Raw genomic sequence first — 15202 nt, 5'->3', positions numbered from 1 at the left:
TTAGCACTTAGCAATTAATTCTGGAAAAAGGTAAATCTGCTTATTTTCAGCCACAGCAAAAATGGCCTTGCCAAGTAGAAAAGGGCATGCTAAGGCCTAGATTCAATACGCAAACCGATCGTGTACCGATCGGTTTGTGACCCCTTTACGGCCCCGACTGATTCACTAACCTTCTGGTCTCACTTGATCCGATCCATGCATGTAAATTAGTGAAATAGCATGCAAATCTAGCAAGGCAGTGATTCACCAACATTTTTCAGGCACACCGACTGGGCTGGCCGATCAGAAACCAAGCAACTGGTGAGGACCAATCGCTCACTCCGGCGCTGAAATACCAGCCCTGCAGCCCTGAAACTCCCTGCTTGCAGGCATGGATACGAGAAACTCCACTGTGGGGGAAAAATGCGGCCCTGATTCTCCTGCTCTCTGCCACCCTTCTCCGCAGTGCAGTCCCGCTTTAAAACCACGGGCTCGCACTGCGGGGAAGGGCAGCAGAGAGCAGGAGAGTTGGGGCGGGTTTCCTAGTTCCGTAGTCTGGCAGTCCCCCCCCCCCCACTTGCTTCTAGGCTGCAACGAGGCTCTGCCCACAGCTCGTAGCCCGGCACCCCTGGATCTTCGGGAGTTCAGCTTCTTCTTTTTTTTTTTGACCTGCCTGCTCTTCCTTCCTGCAGTTGTGACAAATTTGGTAGGTGCTCAGCAGCCTGTTTAAAAAAGAAAAAACCCCCCACTCTGCCGGGCCCGGAGGTCTAGCGCATGCACAGACCATCTATAGATAGTCTGCACATGCGCTGGGATCGCTGTAGAGCGATCCGGGCAGGCAGATGGAGGGCGTTCCTCAGATCGCCCCCATCTGCATATTCTACTTTGAAGAATTTGTCGTACCTGCCCGGATCGGGCCCGATCGGGCAGGTTGATGAATCTAGCCCTAAGGCCACTCTTGCTGCGGCTTTAAAAAAAAAGGGTCCCAAAGATTTTAGTTTTCAAGGGACAAGCACAGTAATTAAAATTTTGCACTGCTGTCTCTCAGGAAAGCAAAACTAAACAACCAGGGCTTCAACAAACAACTTAATTTGGTGATAACATAGATTTAAGGTGTAGTTATTAATGCGAGCTACCGTTAAGACATGTTATTTTACCACTAACTATTCACTACAGGTCCCTAATGACTAATAACTGGGGTTAATGGTAAAATGACATAACAGTAGCTTATGTTGATAATTATGCACCTTAATTGTCAAACTGGTTGGAGCCTATAGGTAAATAGCTTGCATTTTTAATTGGAAAATTTGGAACAAAAGTACTTGCGTAATAACTACTGTCATTTTATATCAATTACCAGCATGATTGTTAGAGGTAATTCATGTTTTGGAAACATTACAAAATAATTAAACATTTCATTAGCATATAATAAGATACACAAATTAAATGTAGCATGTAAATCTAGACAGAAACAGACACATGCCACAGTGTACACTCACAAAAGTACAGATGAAAGCCAGCAGTTTCTTGGATTCTCAGTCTTATTTCTAAAGCACATTATTTCACACCACAGTTCTTGTTTACTTAAACATTTTGTGCTGCAAAGCCTTTTATTCTTGCTGCATATCGAAGCTGCTAATAACGTGCTAATTAATTAGGCCGATTGAAAAACCACAAATTAAGAAGCAAATGGCTGATGCTCAGGAATTATCCTTGATGGACTTTTTTTCTCCAGATGGTACCATCATACATTGTACATGGGAACTATTTAGTAAATTATTTTTGATCTCCGTCACCCCCTCTTTTAACTCCCTCCCTGAGCAGCTAGCCTTCCACAAAGCATGGAATAGACTGCTACAGATTAAAACCATAAATACCCAAAGTTTACAGAATGAATGTCTGGTTCTCTTTGATCACAACAGAGCACAAATAGGTCCTTGAATGCCACAAGGCAGTTGAGGTTTCCAGAATATCTATAATGAACCTGCATAAGATGCATTTGCATGCAACGGAGGCTTGGCAAACAAATGCATCTTATGCATATTCAAACCAGATATATCGAAAACCAGTTGGCTAATGACACTCAAGGACTGGAATTGCCAACCTATTTGATAGAATATAAGAACCCCAATCTATGTAAACTCTACCACTAATTTACAGGTACACTGTTCTCACTATTTTGTCTTCTGAATGTCTATTAGAACAACTTGTGACAAAATCCTTTTCCAAACCATGACTGGAACTACAGATTTTTATTTTATGAATTTACCACAAAGCTAACAATATATTCACTAATATTTCGATCACATGTAAATAAAAAACAGATTTCAAAAAGCGGAAAGCAATCCAGAATCTTATCATGCTTTTCCAATAAAGCATCTGCTTTTCTCTACTATACTGCTTCATAAACACTTTATTTTAATCATTATTTCAGGCTTCTTGACATGTTTGCTGTTTTTATAATTCATAATTTTGAGCAAGTAAAGCATGTTCTTCATGATACCCTTTGGTACACTTTGCTTGAAATAAAAAAGGAGAGTAGAGCCTTGGTATTTACTCCCAGTCTTTAAGGGGCACCAACGGGTCAGGTTTACAGGATATCGTTATTGCATTATACAAGAGAGAGATGTGCATGCCTACTACCTCTAGTGTATGCAAATCTCGCTCATGCATATTCATGAAGGATATTAAGAAAACCTGACCCACTGACAGCTCTCAAGGACTGGGAGTGAAGGTCATTGAAGTAAAGTAACAGATAAGAAGAACTACAACTTTCTACCAATAACAACTCACATGGACTAATAGGTCACATTGAGCAATGTCACCAAAATTCCCACATATTAAACTCAATGAGTAATAAGTTACTTCCTTACAAGATATCTACGTACACACTCTTTCTTGCGTTTTTTACATGAAAGCTCAAATTTGCTCCTAAAGTCTAGAAAGAGAAATGTTGTACTAAACTATAAACCAAAGAAGGTGGCTGACCTTAACCACTCTATATAGGCAGTCCCTGAGGTAAAGATACCCGACTTAAGTATAACTTGTACTTAACGTGGTTGTGGCTTCATTTGATTTCACTCAGCAGTATTTCCAGTGGCACAGACTCAGACACTTCTCCTGCAGCAGATTCAGGAATGATGCATGGCCACATTAAGAACAGAGTGTGGTTGTGTATGCTGTACCTTAGAGGGAACACTGGTTAGGGGAAGTTGGCCCTTTGTCAGCTGGGAGCAGAGGTAAGCAGCAAGAATCTTAAAATATACAAATTCCGAGTTACATTCAATTCCAACTAAGAACAGCTTTAAAAATGTAACTTGTTCTTAACCCGGGGACTGCCTGTAGTTTATTAGATATAATATATAAAGCATATGATATAGGTCAAGGCAATCCGATGCTTGGCCGATAATGACTTTTGTAGTAGAAATGTGCAAATCACTACAGAAATAGTGATTCATGTTGTCCATGGTTGATTTAAAATGTCCCTTTTATTATAAATCACAGCTGGTGTCAAATGAATTGAGTGCCCCCCGATACAATATTTGGAAAGTCCAATAGTCCTATATGCCATATGGTATGTGAGCTCTGATACTAGGGTATGCAATTTCAATTCATATTCTCTATCAAAAGCTATAGACTGCCATTTTGTTTTGGCTAAATATATATTCCATGGCAGGTATATTAAATCAAACCATGATGCAACATGACTTAAAGAGACTTGCTATAATGTAAAATAATTTACACTGAAATAACTAAGAGAAATTGAAGTGCACAGTCAAGTCCATATTATCTATGGCACACAGTCACACCATGAAGCAGGGTTAAGGAGTTATTCATTAGAGCAGATAACACAAATTTGTATCATTCAGCTGCCAAGCACTTCTCTAGGGCAAAAAAAAAAAAAAAGACTCATCTCCCAATGGTCACAACACATTTACCATGGCAACATAGGTACCAGCATTTTAAAATGAATTGGGTTCAAGTCCCTATGTGGGTGCCAAAAATAAATAAATAAAAATGAATTGGGATGCCAAACACAATACTCATTACTCCTTCTGGACCCAAAGAAGAAGCTTGCTCGGTAGCCATTATCACCTACAGAGCTGGCTCCTATGTTATGTATTCAAATGCTGCCACTGAATATAGATGAGCATGTGAGGCAAAATAATCATGGTTTTACATAACATGCCTCACCTGGACCTGTCTGAAATGTCTCCTCTGAACTCACAAAATCAGAGGCACCCTCAATACCAACTCGGACTTTATATGTTGTTCCTGGTGTTAAACCCTCTAATATAAAGAAGCTCCGAGACCCATTTACAGATTCTTTTTTCCAATCTTCTTTGCCTAAAATAATTTTAAGAAAACAACAAATTTGAATGGTTCAAGTTATTTCTAATTTCTTAAGTGTTCACAGACAATGCACTTTTTTAAACTCTGAGGACAAACTGAATTGAGAGAAAAGGTACAGCTACTCTGTCATCTGCGAGCTTAAAGTAGGGTTTTATTAAAAATATATAATATGAATACTACACAAAAATGGTACAATCTACAGCCAAAACTGAACTAGATAGCTTTCAATCACTAGGCCAATTGCCCCGTTCCAAGAAAAAGTAAAAACATGTTACATTATCTGCCTACCTAGGGGACCTCCAATAATCCAATTAACACTAACATCTTTACCATAAGGACAGGCACATCTGCAAAATTATACTACTAATAAAATTATTACTAATGAAATTAATGACTATCACTTCTAATTTTATGATTTACAGTTTTACTTTTGATTCCAATATTTAAGAATTATCAATGAAACATCTTTTTCATCTATGAAGGATTCACTATGCATGCTACAACACCAAAGTTTATTCTTCCTACTGGCATCATTGGAATTTGAAACAATAATCTTTTAGTTCTAACCCAGAGACTCTGTAGATTGTAAGCTCTTTTGAGCAGGGACTGTCTCTTTTGTGTTTTGATGTATAGTGCTGCATATATCTAGTAGCACTCTAGAAAAGATTAGTATAGTAGCAGAGTTATGTAAAGGCATTATTGTATTATCACACACTAATGTAATAATGCACTTTTTAAACTACAGGTCCCTTTTTAGGCAGTGGGACCTATTTACTTATAATGCATATTAACAGTGGTATTTTAGAAAGGATGTACAAATTGGAAATGAGATGTCCAGGTCAGGATGTCTCAAATTCCATTTAGAACAGGATCTGCCAATCTACATCCCGTTGTTGAAAACATGGTGAAATGGACATTTCTGTGCCAGTTACAATGGGGTAGAAAGTTTCTACCTCAATATCCATTTTAGAATTAGACATCTAAACTATGAATAGAGCTACAAGGGTCACATAAACATCTGTGTCACCCTTTTTAGAAACATTTATTTTCCCCAAGCTGATAGGAACACTTTTCTGAAACCTAGATGTCCCGGATAGCAGGTGAAAATCCCAGCATCTAACTTTTGGGAAATGTGGAATCCACCTTTTAGGCCTACCCTAGTCCATCCCACCTCCTCCCCCCTACCCCTCCATCCCAAAACATACTGAGACAATGCCCCCTTGCAACATGCATGTTTTAGAGTTTTAAACATGTATATCCTGGCTTTGTAAAATCAAGATATAGATATTCATGCAATATAAACCATATGCATGTCTAAAACCTGAGTAGCACTTCTAAACTTAGCACCTAATGGGATAATTCTAGGGATAATTCTATAAAGCAGACATTAACACTTATGTACCGCAATGAAATGATTAGAAGACAAACATATATGCACTCAAATGCTGGCATTTCACCTAAACACTGTTCTGTATCTATGTTTGTAGTTTTCAAGTGAGCATGCATAAGGGTGCAACTTATCTGGAGTGTAGGCAGGATATATGTGTAACCTACAGAATACAGTAGATTATCACGTTGTTTCCAGAGGCATGTACACTTACACCAATTGTATGGGTGAAGTAAGTGCTCACACCTACACACATATAGTATTGTATATACCCTGTTACCTTAGTATGATTTGAAGGAATGTAGGCTCCTATTTGGCATCCATGTATAAATTACCCCTGAATCACGGTGTCAGGTCAAAAGTGCGCCGGGACAAATGTGCGCACAGACAACTGAGCGCAACGTGGAGGCGCGTGCCGAAGAAAATGACTGTTTATAGGGCTCCGACGGGGTGTGTGGGGGGAAACCCCCCACTTTACTTTATACAGATCATGCCGCATTGTGGGGGCGTTGGGGGGGGGTTGGGGGTTGTAACCCCCCCATTTTACTGAAAACTTCACTTTTTCCCTAAAAAACAGGGAAACACTTACGTTTCCAGTATAATGAAGGCGGTTACAACCCCCCAAACCCCCCACAACGCCGCCGCGATCTGTATTAAGTAAAGTGGGGGAGTTCCCCAATAAAAACCCCCGTCGGAGCCCCTAAAAACACTTTTTTTCTTTGGCGCGCGCTTCCGTCTTGCGCTCAGTTGTCGGCGCGCGCCTTTGTCTTCCACGGTTTTGTCTATGAACCCTTAATCATATTAGCATGCATTAATATAGTATCACACTTCAGTAATTCTAGCCCCTGAAGTCAGTGTAACACACTCACTATCCTGGATGGGCAAAGCCACTTGAAAGACATCTTAATGTTTCAAATATTTTAAATTAACTTCTTACTGAATGCTACACCATATTCAACATATAAGTTCACATCTGGTCCCTCATAATCCCAAGTGACTGTTGCATAGGTCTCAGCTGTGGTAATATTTTTGATCCTTGGATAAAGTGGTCGCACTGAAGGCACAATAAAAAAAATGTATTGTAAGACTGCATAATATAAGATATTTTAACATAACACGGCAAGATTCAATTTAAAAACTTTTGGAAGACACATTTCATTCATCATTTAATGGTTTCTATTGTATACATTAAGAGCTATATTACTGTTAACATGGGGCTCCTTTTATGAAGGTGTGCTAGCATTTTTAGCGCACGCACCGGATTAGCACGTGCTATAGCGCGCGCTAGCTGAAAAAGTACCGCCTGCTCAAGAGGCGGCGGTAGCAGCTAGCGCGCGCTCTTCCGCGCGTTAGGGCCCAAACGTGCCTTCGTAAAAGGAGCCCATAGTCAATTACACTATACATAAAGCAGTGATCTCAAACATATACCTATGGAGCATGTTACATATTTCTATTCATCCTATATATGCTGCTATTTACTTTTCTTTGTATACAGTCTTTAAATGAGAAAGAGGATTCACAGTACCCTTATACACCGTTGGGAAGATGTGCATGGCAGGAGAAGTTGCATAAAAGATTTCTGAAAGTTAGAGAAGAAAGAGAAGCAGACAAAACATTTGTAGAGATAGTTAAAAAGATGTTTACGCATAAGGCAACAGACAGTACAATCTTACCTGTTCAATGCATAACACATTCATATGCATGCAAACTTTAGGCAAGCAGTTGCAGAGAAATGCAAGAAAGCAAATGATAGAATCTGCAGTTTATATAACTTTTCAAGCAGATAATTAAGGGCTCCTTTTACCAAGGTGCGCTAAGCATTTTAGCGCACGTACCGGATTAGCACGCGCTATAGTGCACGCTAGCCAAAAATCTACCGCCTGCTCAAAAGGAGGCGGTAGTGGCTAGCGCACGCAGCAATTTAGCGTGGGCTATTCCGCGCGTTAAGGCCCTAGCGCGCCTTTGTAAAAGGAGCCCTAAATGTTGAGACTTTAGGAAAAACATAATAAAAGTGATAGCATTCATCTAAGAATGAAGTATATTTTAGCATTCTATTTATCTAATTCATTTTCTATCCCGTTCTCCCCAACGGGCTCAGAACAGGTTACAGGTTAACATACATAATATATAGTTAACGTGTTACAATTTGCTATAGCAACAGTACAAGCTTTTTTAATACAAGTTTTTTTAAATCCTAACTTGACACATACTAGAGATCTAATACCAATATGCATACCAGCACTGATTATATGTGGTATATATTAGGGTGCGAAGCCGAGTCCGTCTCCCGCTCACCTCAAGGCACATAGCCAGAGAGAGAACCTCCAAGGTGAGGAAAAGTTTTTTTTTTTTTTCTTTTTTCGTCGAGGGTGAGCGGGAGGGAAGCCGCGTCCGCCTCATGTGATGCCGGATCGAGAGGGGCGACCTCCCCTCCGCTCACCCCTAATCTATCCTACCCCTCCTCCCTCCCCCCCCTACACCTAGCCGATTGGCCCCAAGGCTTCGGCCGATTTGTCATCGCTCCTCCCTATGTGGCTCGGAGCTTGTTCTATACCGTTAACATGTTATTACCAGCTAGGTCCCATTATATAAAATAGGATTGGTAAAAAAAAACAGGTAGTAATCATGTTCATACATGCTCGTAAATCAATGGCATATGTTAGTAACTGTGTCTAAATAGGAGGAAATCACAAGATCAATATTCATGTCAAAAAGAAAAAGAATGAAAAATGAGAAAAGCTTAAGGGACAAGGGGTTTATATATTCCACAGTAAACATCTAACATCTGGAGGGGGACTAATTATTAAGGTGCATTACAACCATAACATGAATCATTTGCCCATAACATGTTAAAAGATAATGATGCACATTATATTATCATAATACACATTAATTTAAGGTACCGTGGGACACAGAGTACAAAGTACCTCATTATTATGAGGTGAACACTGCAAACTACATTATTCCCAGAAAAATAATGCCAGCAAAAAGCTGGCGTTATTTTTCGTGTCCAGGTGCCTCAAACCACAAAGCTGCAGCCTGATGTTTCTGGACATTTCTTAAAGCAGTGGTTCTTAACCTGGGTTCGACCGAACCCCAGGGGTTCGGTGAGTCAGTCTCGCGGGTTCGGCGGAGGTCAAAACACACCTCCGACTCATATAGCGCTACCATTATGGAAACGACGAACAGAAAACGATAACTTCGCAAACTTTCCCCTGCTAGACAACTGTGTAAGTAAGATCGAAGATGTATCTGGAATCGGAGACATTTCTGTACCCGCGGAACTGAAGCAAACTATTGCCACGCACTTAGATGAGCTTGCAAAGTCTCTCGACGGATACTTCCCTACAAGAGAGTCATATCCAGCATGGGTGAGACAGCCGTTCACGTTTAGTGTTGAGACAACAGATGTCAATGATGAATACCTCGATGAAATCATTGAAATTCAGCAGAGCCAGGTTCAACAGCAACTCTTCAGAACAACAATGCTCTCAAACGTTTTGGTGTCAACAATTGGTAACGTACTCTGTTATTGCTAAGAATGCTCTGGAAATTTTCATACCGTTTGTTACAACATATCTTTGCGAGCAATCCTTTTCGAGGATGCTGGACATAAAAATGAAAAAAAGGAACAGACTTTGTTGCAAAAATGACATGAGAGTGGCACTTGCCAAGGTAAAGCCGTGCATTTCTGAACTGGTCTCTGAGAGGCAACAGCAGAAATCACACTGATTTGCAGTAAATTTCATTATTATGTTATTATTATTCGAAATATAGGAGAACTTTTTTGTTTTCAAAATTGATATTATTTTTTCCCTCACTGTATACCTAAGTTTTGAATTTGTAAAAATCATATTTTATTTTTCCAATAAAGAAGGATTCAGTGAACACGCATATGAAACTGGTGGGGTTCAGTACCTCCAACAAGGTTAAGAACCACTGTCTTAAAGGGTCTGGCTAAACTGTAAAGAAATTCCCCTTTCCAGGTTTTGCACTCCCATCAATATCCTCCCTTTTGATGTACCCCCAATCAATATCCCTCCCTCTGGATGATCCCTCAAACAAATGCCTTACACTCACCTCACCCCAAGGACTCCTCTTTCCCCAAATGCTCCCTCACCCTTCCATAGTGCAATCACCAGCTGCTCCTGTCCCTGCTGGGGCCAAGTTCAAAATAGTGGAAGAGTAGCCTAGTGGTTATTACAGCAGCCTGAGAACTTGGGGAAGTGGGTTCAATTACTCAAAAAAAAAAAGAAACCCATGAAATCTTCTATCTAAATCATATAAAACATAATTCTACTCATTCAGATCTTGGCCTATAAACGTTTTTAGGGGATTTCAATTTAACAGAGGTGTTATGCAACACCAAGAATGAGTTGAACCCTATAAATAGAGGCAGCCACAAATCTTGTGGGAAATGTTCGATATGTGTTACCACACTAGCACTTGAGGACTTTTTTTTTGTTATTTACCTGATTATGTGCCCATGTAAAAAATTATATGTGGGTCAAACCAAACAACAGCTTAGAGTAAGTTTAGGAGAGCATAAAAGCTGTTTAAAATGTTACTTAACAGTGGAACCAATGGTACAACACTGCATTGCTAATGGACACATCTTTTCAGGTCTGAAGTGTTGAGTCATTGAAGCGGTTCTAAATAGTACCTATGGAGGTATTAGGAATGATGTAACATGAGTGGATCTTTAGATTAGCTACTGAAGAACCAGAGGGTTTAAATGTGAAAGCTGAGTGAAAATTTTTTTATCAGTTGCACCTGATTGGTTCTTAAAATGAGATGATGTCACATGTTGCCATGGTGTTTTAGGGGGTGAGAGCGGCCATGTTTAGTAAAAGAAGTGCCCAGCAGTCGAATGAGCAAAGTAAATTGTAAGTGGAACTAAAGCGATTTATAAAGTCATGATTTTTGTTATAGTTTAAGTTGCAAATGCTGCAATTTTTTCAGTAAATTATGTGGATCCCAGAATGCCCTGAAGCAGCTGAAAGGCAAAACGCTGGCCGTCAGCAGTCGAGATCATAGTGAGTTGTCAAGAACAAGAACAGGAAGACAGATGAGTTTATTGACCATTTACATTTAATTACACTGAAGCAGCAGTAGAAAGAGTGTTTAGAAGGGTGGTCTTTGAAGAGGCACTCTAAATAAAGTCTGTAAGGAAGTTTAAGTCCCGGGTTGTGCCCTGAGGCTTTTCCTCCTTAGAAAATAGTGCATCCCCTTTCTTTTGGACAACTGATTACTATGTATTACAAAATATTGAAGCGCTTATGGTTCAAGATCTGGATGAGTGAAACTATGTTTTGTATGAACAATTCAAGGTTTCTTAAAATTTGATATCCCACCTTATCCAAATTCAAAGTGGTTTTACAAAAATTAAATAGCATGTTTACAGCAATATGTTAAAAAATTAAAAGGGACAAAAACAGACTCAACAGACATAAGACATAGATAGACGAAAAAAACATAGACTAATTGGAAAAAGAGGAAAGAACTACAATATTTGAATAGTAAATAACAATTAAAGGAAAAAAAAACAAAACGGATGGGTAACCAGGAGGCTAGTTCAAATGTTGTTTTAACATGTCCTTAAAAGGTCAGTCAAGTTTTGAAAACGTCTTTAAAAATAAATGTTTTAAGACTGGACTTGAAGTTATCTAAAGACGTTGCCTCTCTTAAATGGTTCGGGGCTGAGTTCCAAAGTGAGGGTGCGGTAACGGAGAATATATTTGTTCTCATGGTATTGATGTAGCTCCTTGTGACTCTGGACAAGTCATTTAATCCTCTATTGTCCCAGGTAAAAATAAGTACCTGCATATAATATGTAAACTGCTTTGACTAAGCACAGAAAGATGGTATATCAAGTCCCATCCCTTTTACTAGTGAACTCTAGTGCGAGTCTTGCACTACTACCACTAGGGAGTGAAGCTACCATAAAAGGTACCCAATTCTGCCTCCCTAATGATTATTTAATTTTTTTTTTTTAAAGTTTAAAAATAGGTATAGAATTGCTGTCTATACATACCTAATGCATTATTTTAGGAACAACTCTTTCCTTGTGTAAAATCCAGTTTCACATGCAGAAAACGTTTCTAACATTACTTCTTATGCTTAAATGGTGTGCAAAAAATGTTGAACATTTTGCTGAGTCTTCATTTACTGTGTGTGACTGAAGAATCCTCAGTCCTATACTTTTGTCTCCTCTTTCTTGCTCTCAATTGTAATATATGAAAATCTAAATCCTAATAAAATGTTACCACACCAATCAATGAAAAAATGTTCCAAATTTTGGAGTGTAACAAATTTGTGATGCCATCTGGTGGCAGGTCCAACACTGAACTTATGCTATTAAAAGTTCATAATGTGATGTAGATTATTTTCATACTTCAGAGCGAAGAAAGGCAGTATTCCAAGAGATAAACAATTAGAGGGGCATAATCGAAAGCTCCAAAGTAAAAAACAGCTTAAGACACATTTTCGAAAGATACGTCCAACTTTTTTTTCGTTTCAAAAATCATCTAATTATACGTCCTGCCAATCTGATCGTCCAAGTCACTAAATCGTCTATCTTTATACCACATTTTCGTCCAACTATCCGTCCAAGTCCAAAACGCCTAGAACAAGCCCTGTTGGATGTGGGAGGGGTCTGCAAAGTGATGGACTGCACACCCAGACATGGCACCTAAATAGTGGGGTACCTTACAGGGCACTGCTGTGAACTTCACAAAAAGGATGCCATGTCTTCTCCTCCCTACAGCTCTCTTATAGGTTATGGTTAGCCCCCCAAACCACCTCCAGAATCCCCTAGACCCACTTATCTACCACCCCAATAGCCTTATGGCTGCAGGAGCCACTTATATGCCAGTACAAAAGGGTTTTGGGGGTGTATAGGGGAGTGCACGTTTCAATATCAATGCAGTGATTTCAGGGGCTTATGGGCATGGGTCCTCCTCTCCATGAGTCCCTAACCCACCCCTAAGACGACTTAAACTGGCTCTGGGCTGGAAGACTAGGCTTTCCTATGCTAGGCGGCCAGGCGATGATAGTCGGGAGGCTGAATTTTAAAGTTACGATTAAAATTTTTATGTGGGGGGGTTGGTGATCACTGCGGTAGTGTGTGGGGGTCTGTTTTATGTGTTTGCAGTACTTATCTGGCGACTTTAGGTGGGTTTTTGTGACTTAGACCATGTTTTACATGGTCTAAGTCACAACGTCCAAGTTCCGTCTAGGCTCTGTTGTAAAACTTTCGGTTATACATGCTATACGACTAAGTCTAAGCCGGCCCACGTCCCACCCAACTCCCGCCCTTGACATGCCTCCCAAAATGCCCTGTTTAGCTTTGGTCGTTCAGCAGCACTATGAAGCCCTAGGTCGTTTAGAAATACATCCAAAACCCGTTTTTATTTTCGGCACTTGGACGTTTTTGAGAAATGTTTGTCCAAGTGTAGCCTTAGGCCGGTTTTTGGACGTTTTTCTCTTTCGATTATGAGCCCCTTACTGTATATACTTGAGTATAAACTGAGATTTTGGGGCCAAAAAATGGTCCCAAACTGGGGTTCTCAGTTTATATTTGAGTCTCCTTTGGATGATAGTGCCTTTTTCCTCCCTTCCCCACCCGATAACCAACAATGCTATTTTCCACCCCTCCAGATGCCTGCACTGCTGGCCTCCATCCCCTTCCCATGACTGGCACAGCTATCTCTCCCTCCCGATAACTAGCACTGTTATCCCCGCTGATGACCATTGCTATCTCCTCCCCCCCACCCAATGTCTGGCACACTTATCGCCCTCCCCCCGATGACCGGCACTCCTATCTCCCCACCCCCCTTGTTGACCGGAACGCCTATCCTCCACTACCTGCTCCCCCTGCCCCAGACTGACATCGCACATGTAGTCCTGATGCTCCGGAAGCCGATGTTCTGTGCTGGGCTGAAGGGCCTTGAGCATCTGCACATGCTCAAGGCCTGTTGGCTCCTGCCCTCTCCGGGATTTTTGAAGGGAGTCCAGCAAGTCTTGAGCATGCGCAGACGCTCAAGGCCCTTCACCAGCCCAGCACAGGGCATTGGTGTCGGCTTCCAGAGCATCGGGTTTTACGTGCAATGTCAGTCTGGGGCAGGGCGGAGCGGATAGTGGAGGATAGGAGTACCTAACACAGTGGCCTCCTCTCTACTTTTCTTTTGCTGTGGTCCCCCCCCCTCTCTGAAGCAACTTCCTGTTTACACTTGGGTGAAGCACAGCAAAGGAACGGTGCAGGGGAGGCTGTGGGCAGCAAGAGGAAGGAGATGATGCACATGGATGGAAGGAAGGGGTAGAGATGGGGCACATGGATGAAGGGAAAGGGAAGAGATGGGGCACATGGATGGAGGGAACTGGAGAAGGAGGGAAGAGATGGTGCACAAGGACAGAGGGAAGGGGAAGAGTTAGAAAGATAGATTTGAGATGGAGGCAGAAAAATGGAAGAAAACTGAATATGAAACTCAGTGTCAAAGAAGGATGTAGTGTAAAAAGAGGAGAGGAAAGAAACAGCAAATGCATGTGACCTTGGAAACAGAATTAAGAGCACAGATGAAACAAGATGACCAAAAACATAAAATCACCAGATAACATAGGTAGGAAAATGTTTTTTTTTTCAATTTAGTGATTGAAATATGTCAACTTTGAAAATTTACATCTGTTTTTATATTTTGGACTGTTCAGGAAGAAATGCATTTATTTCTATTTCTCTTTTGATGTACTGTGCACAGAGTTTGGTATATTAGAGTTTTGTTTGTGTACAATAGTACTTTTAGTTTGTGGGTTTGTATTTAAAAGGATTTTTTTTTCTGTTTTCTGTATGTATGACTGAGGCCAGATGTTCTGGTGGGGTTGACAAATGTCTAACCTCAGTTTATATTCAAGTCAACCTTTTTTCCTCCTTTTTAGGGGGGGAAAAGTAACTCGGTTTACATTTGAATATATGCGGTAACAAAAAAATTGAAATTTAGGAGGATATATGCTTTATTAAGAGCAAAGTTTATCAGTGATACTGACATCTATTTAATAATTTAAACTTCTGATTACTACAGATCAAAATCTATGAAGTGCAATATATGCAGTATGCAGACCTGCAAGTTAAAGTACAGTATAAAGGGATCCCTTTTACTATGCTGTGGTCAAGGCTGGTGTTAGACATGTAGGGCAGAAATTAAGGAAGAGGACCCCCAGTCCTCTCCCCATCTTGCCCTCTCCCTGATTTCCTGATCCATCACTACCACCACAGATAAAACCATTCTAAATGACTTTACAGACAAAACACTGACAGAACTTCACAAAATAAAAAACATGGGATCACAAATTAGAACTATGAACACCAAAACTGAACTAGAAACTTCAAGACGTTAAACTCAGAAAGTACAGCTATGGAGAAATAAAAACAGAAATGCACTTCATTTTGCACTGAACACAATCAGTGGCATAACCACATATAGGGGGGAG

At 40.3% G+C, this 15202-nt stretch overlaps 1 protein-coding gene across 12 annotated transcripts in view; it reads right to left on the bottom strand.

The window, feature by feature from the left end:
* NRCAM (neuronal cell adhesion molecule) overlaps positions 1–15202 on the bottom strand; it is a 391220-nt gene that overhangs the window by 48954 nt on the left and 327064 nt on the right. For 8 of the 12 annotated variants that reach the window (XR_004540624.1, XM_033958216.1, XM_033958225.1 and 5 more), the window contains 3 exons: positions 7245–7298; positions 6657–6773; positions 4174–4326 (listed from right to left, as the gene is read on the bottom strand). The exons of 2 other annotated variants lie outside the window; for them this stretch is intronic. Coding sequence is in view for 9 of the 10 variants with exons in the window: in XM_033958216.1 (XP_033814107.1) it covers positions 4174–4326; positions 6657–6773; positions 7245–7298 (324 nt within the window). In the remaining variant the exon portion in view is untranslated. The remainder of the gene's footprint in view (positions 1–4173; positions 4327–6656; positions 6774–7244; positions 7299–15202) is intronic. 2 more of the 12 variants (XM_033958220.1, XM_033958226.1) reach the window with 1 other exon arrangement.

The sequence above is a fragment of the Geotrypetes seraphini genome, chromosome 9, assembly GCF_902459505.1.
Source record: "Geotrypetes seraphini chromosome 9, aGeoSer1.1, whole genome shotgun sequence".
NCBI classification, from domain to species: domain Eukaryota; kingdom Metazoa; phylum Chordata; class Amphibia; order Gymnophiona; family Dermophiidae; genus Geotrypetes; species Geotrypetes seraphini.
This window is presented reverse-complemented; position numbering and strand designations above follow the sequence as displayed.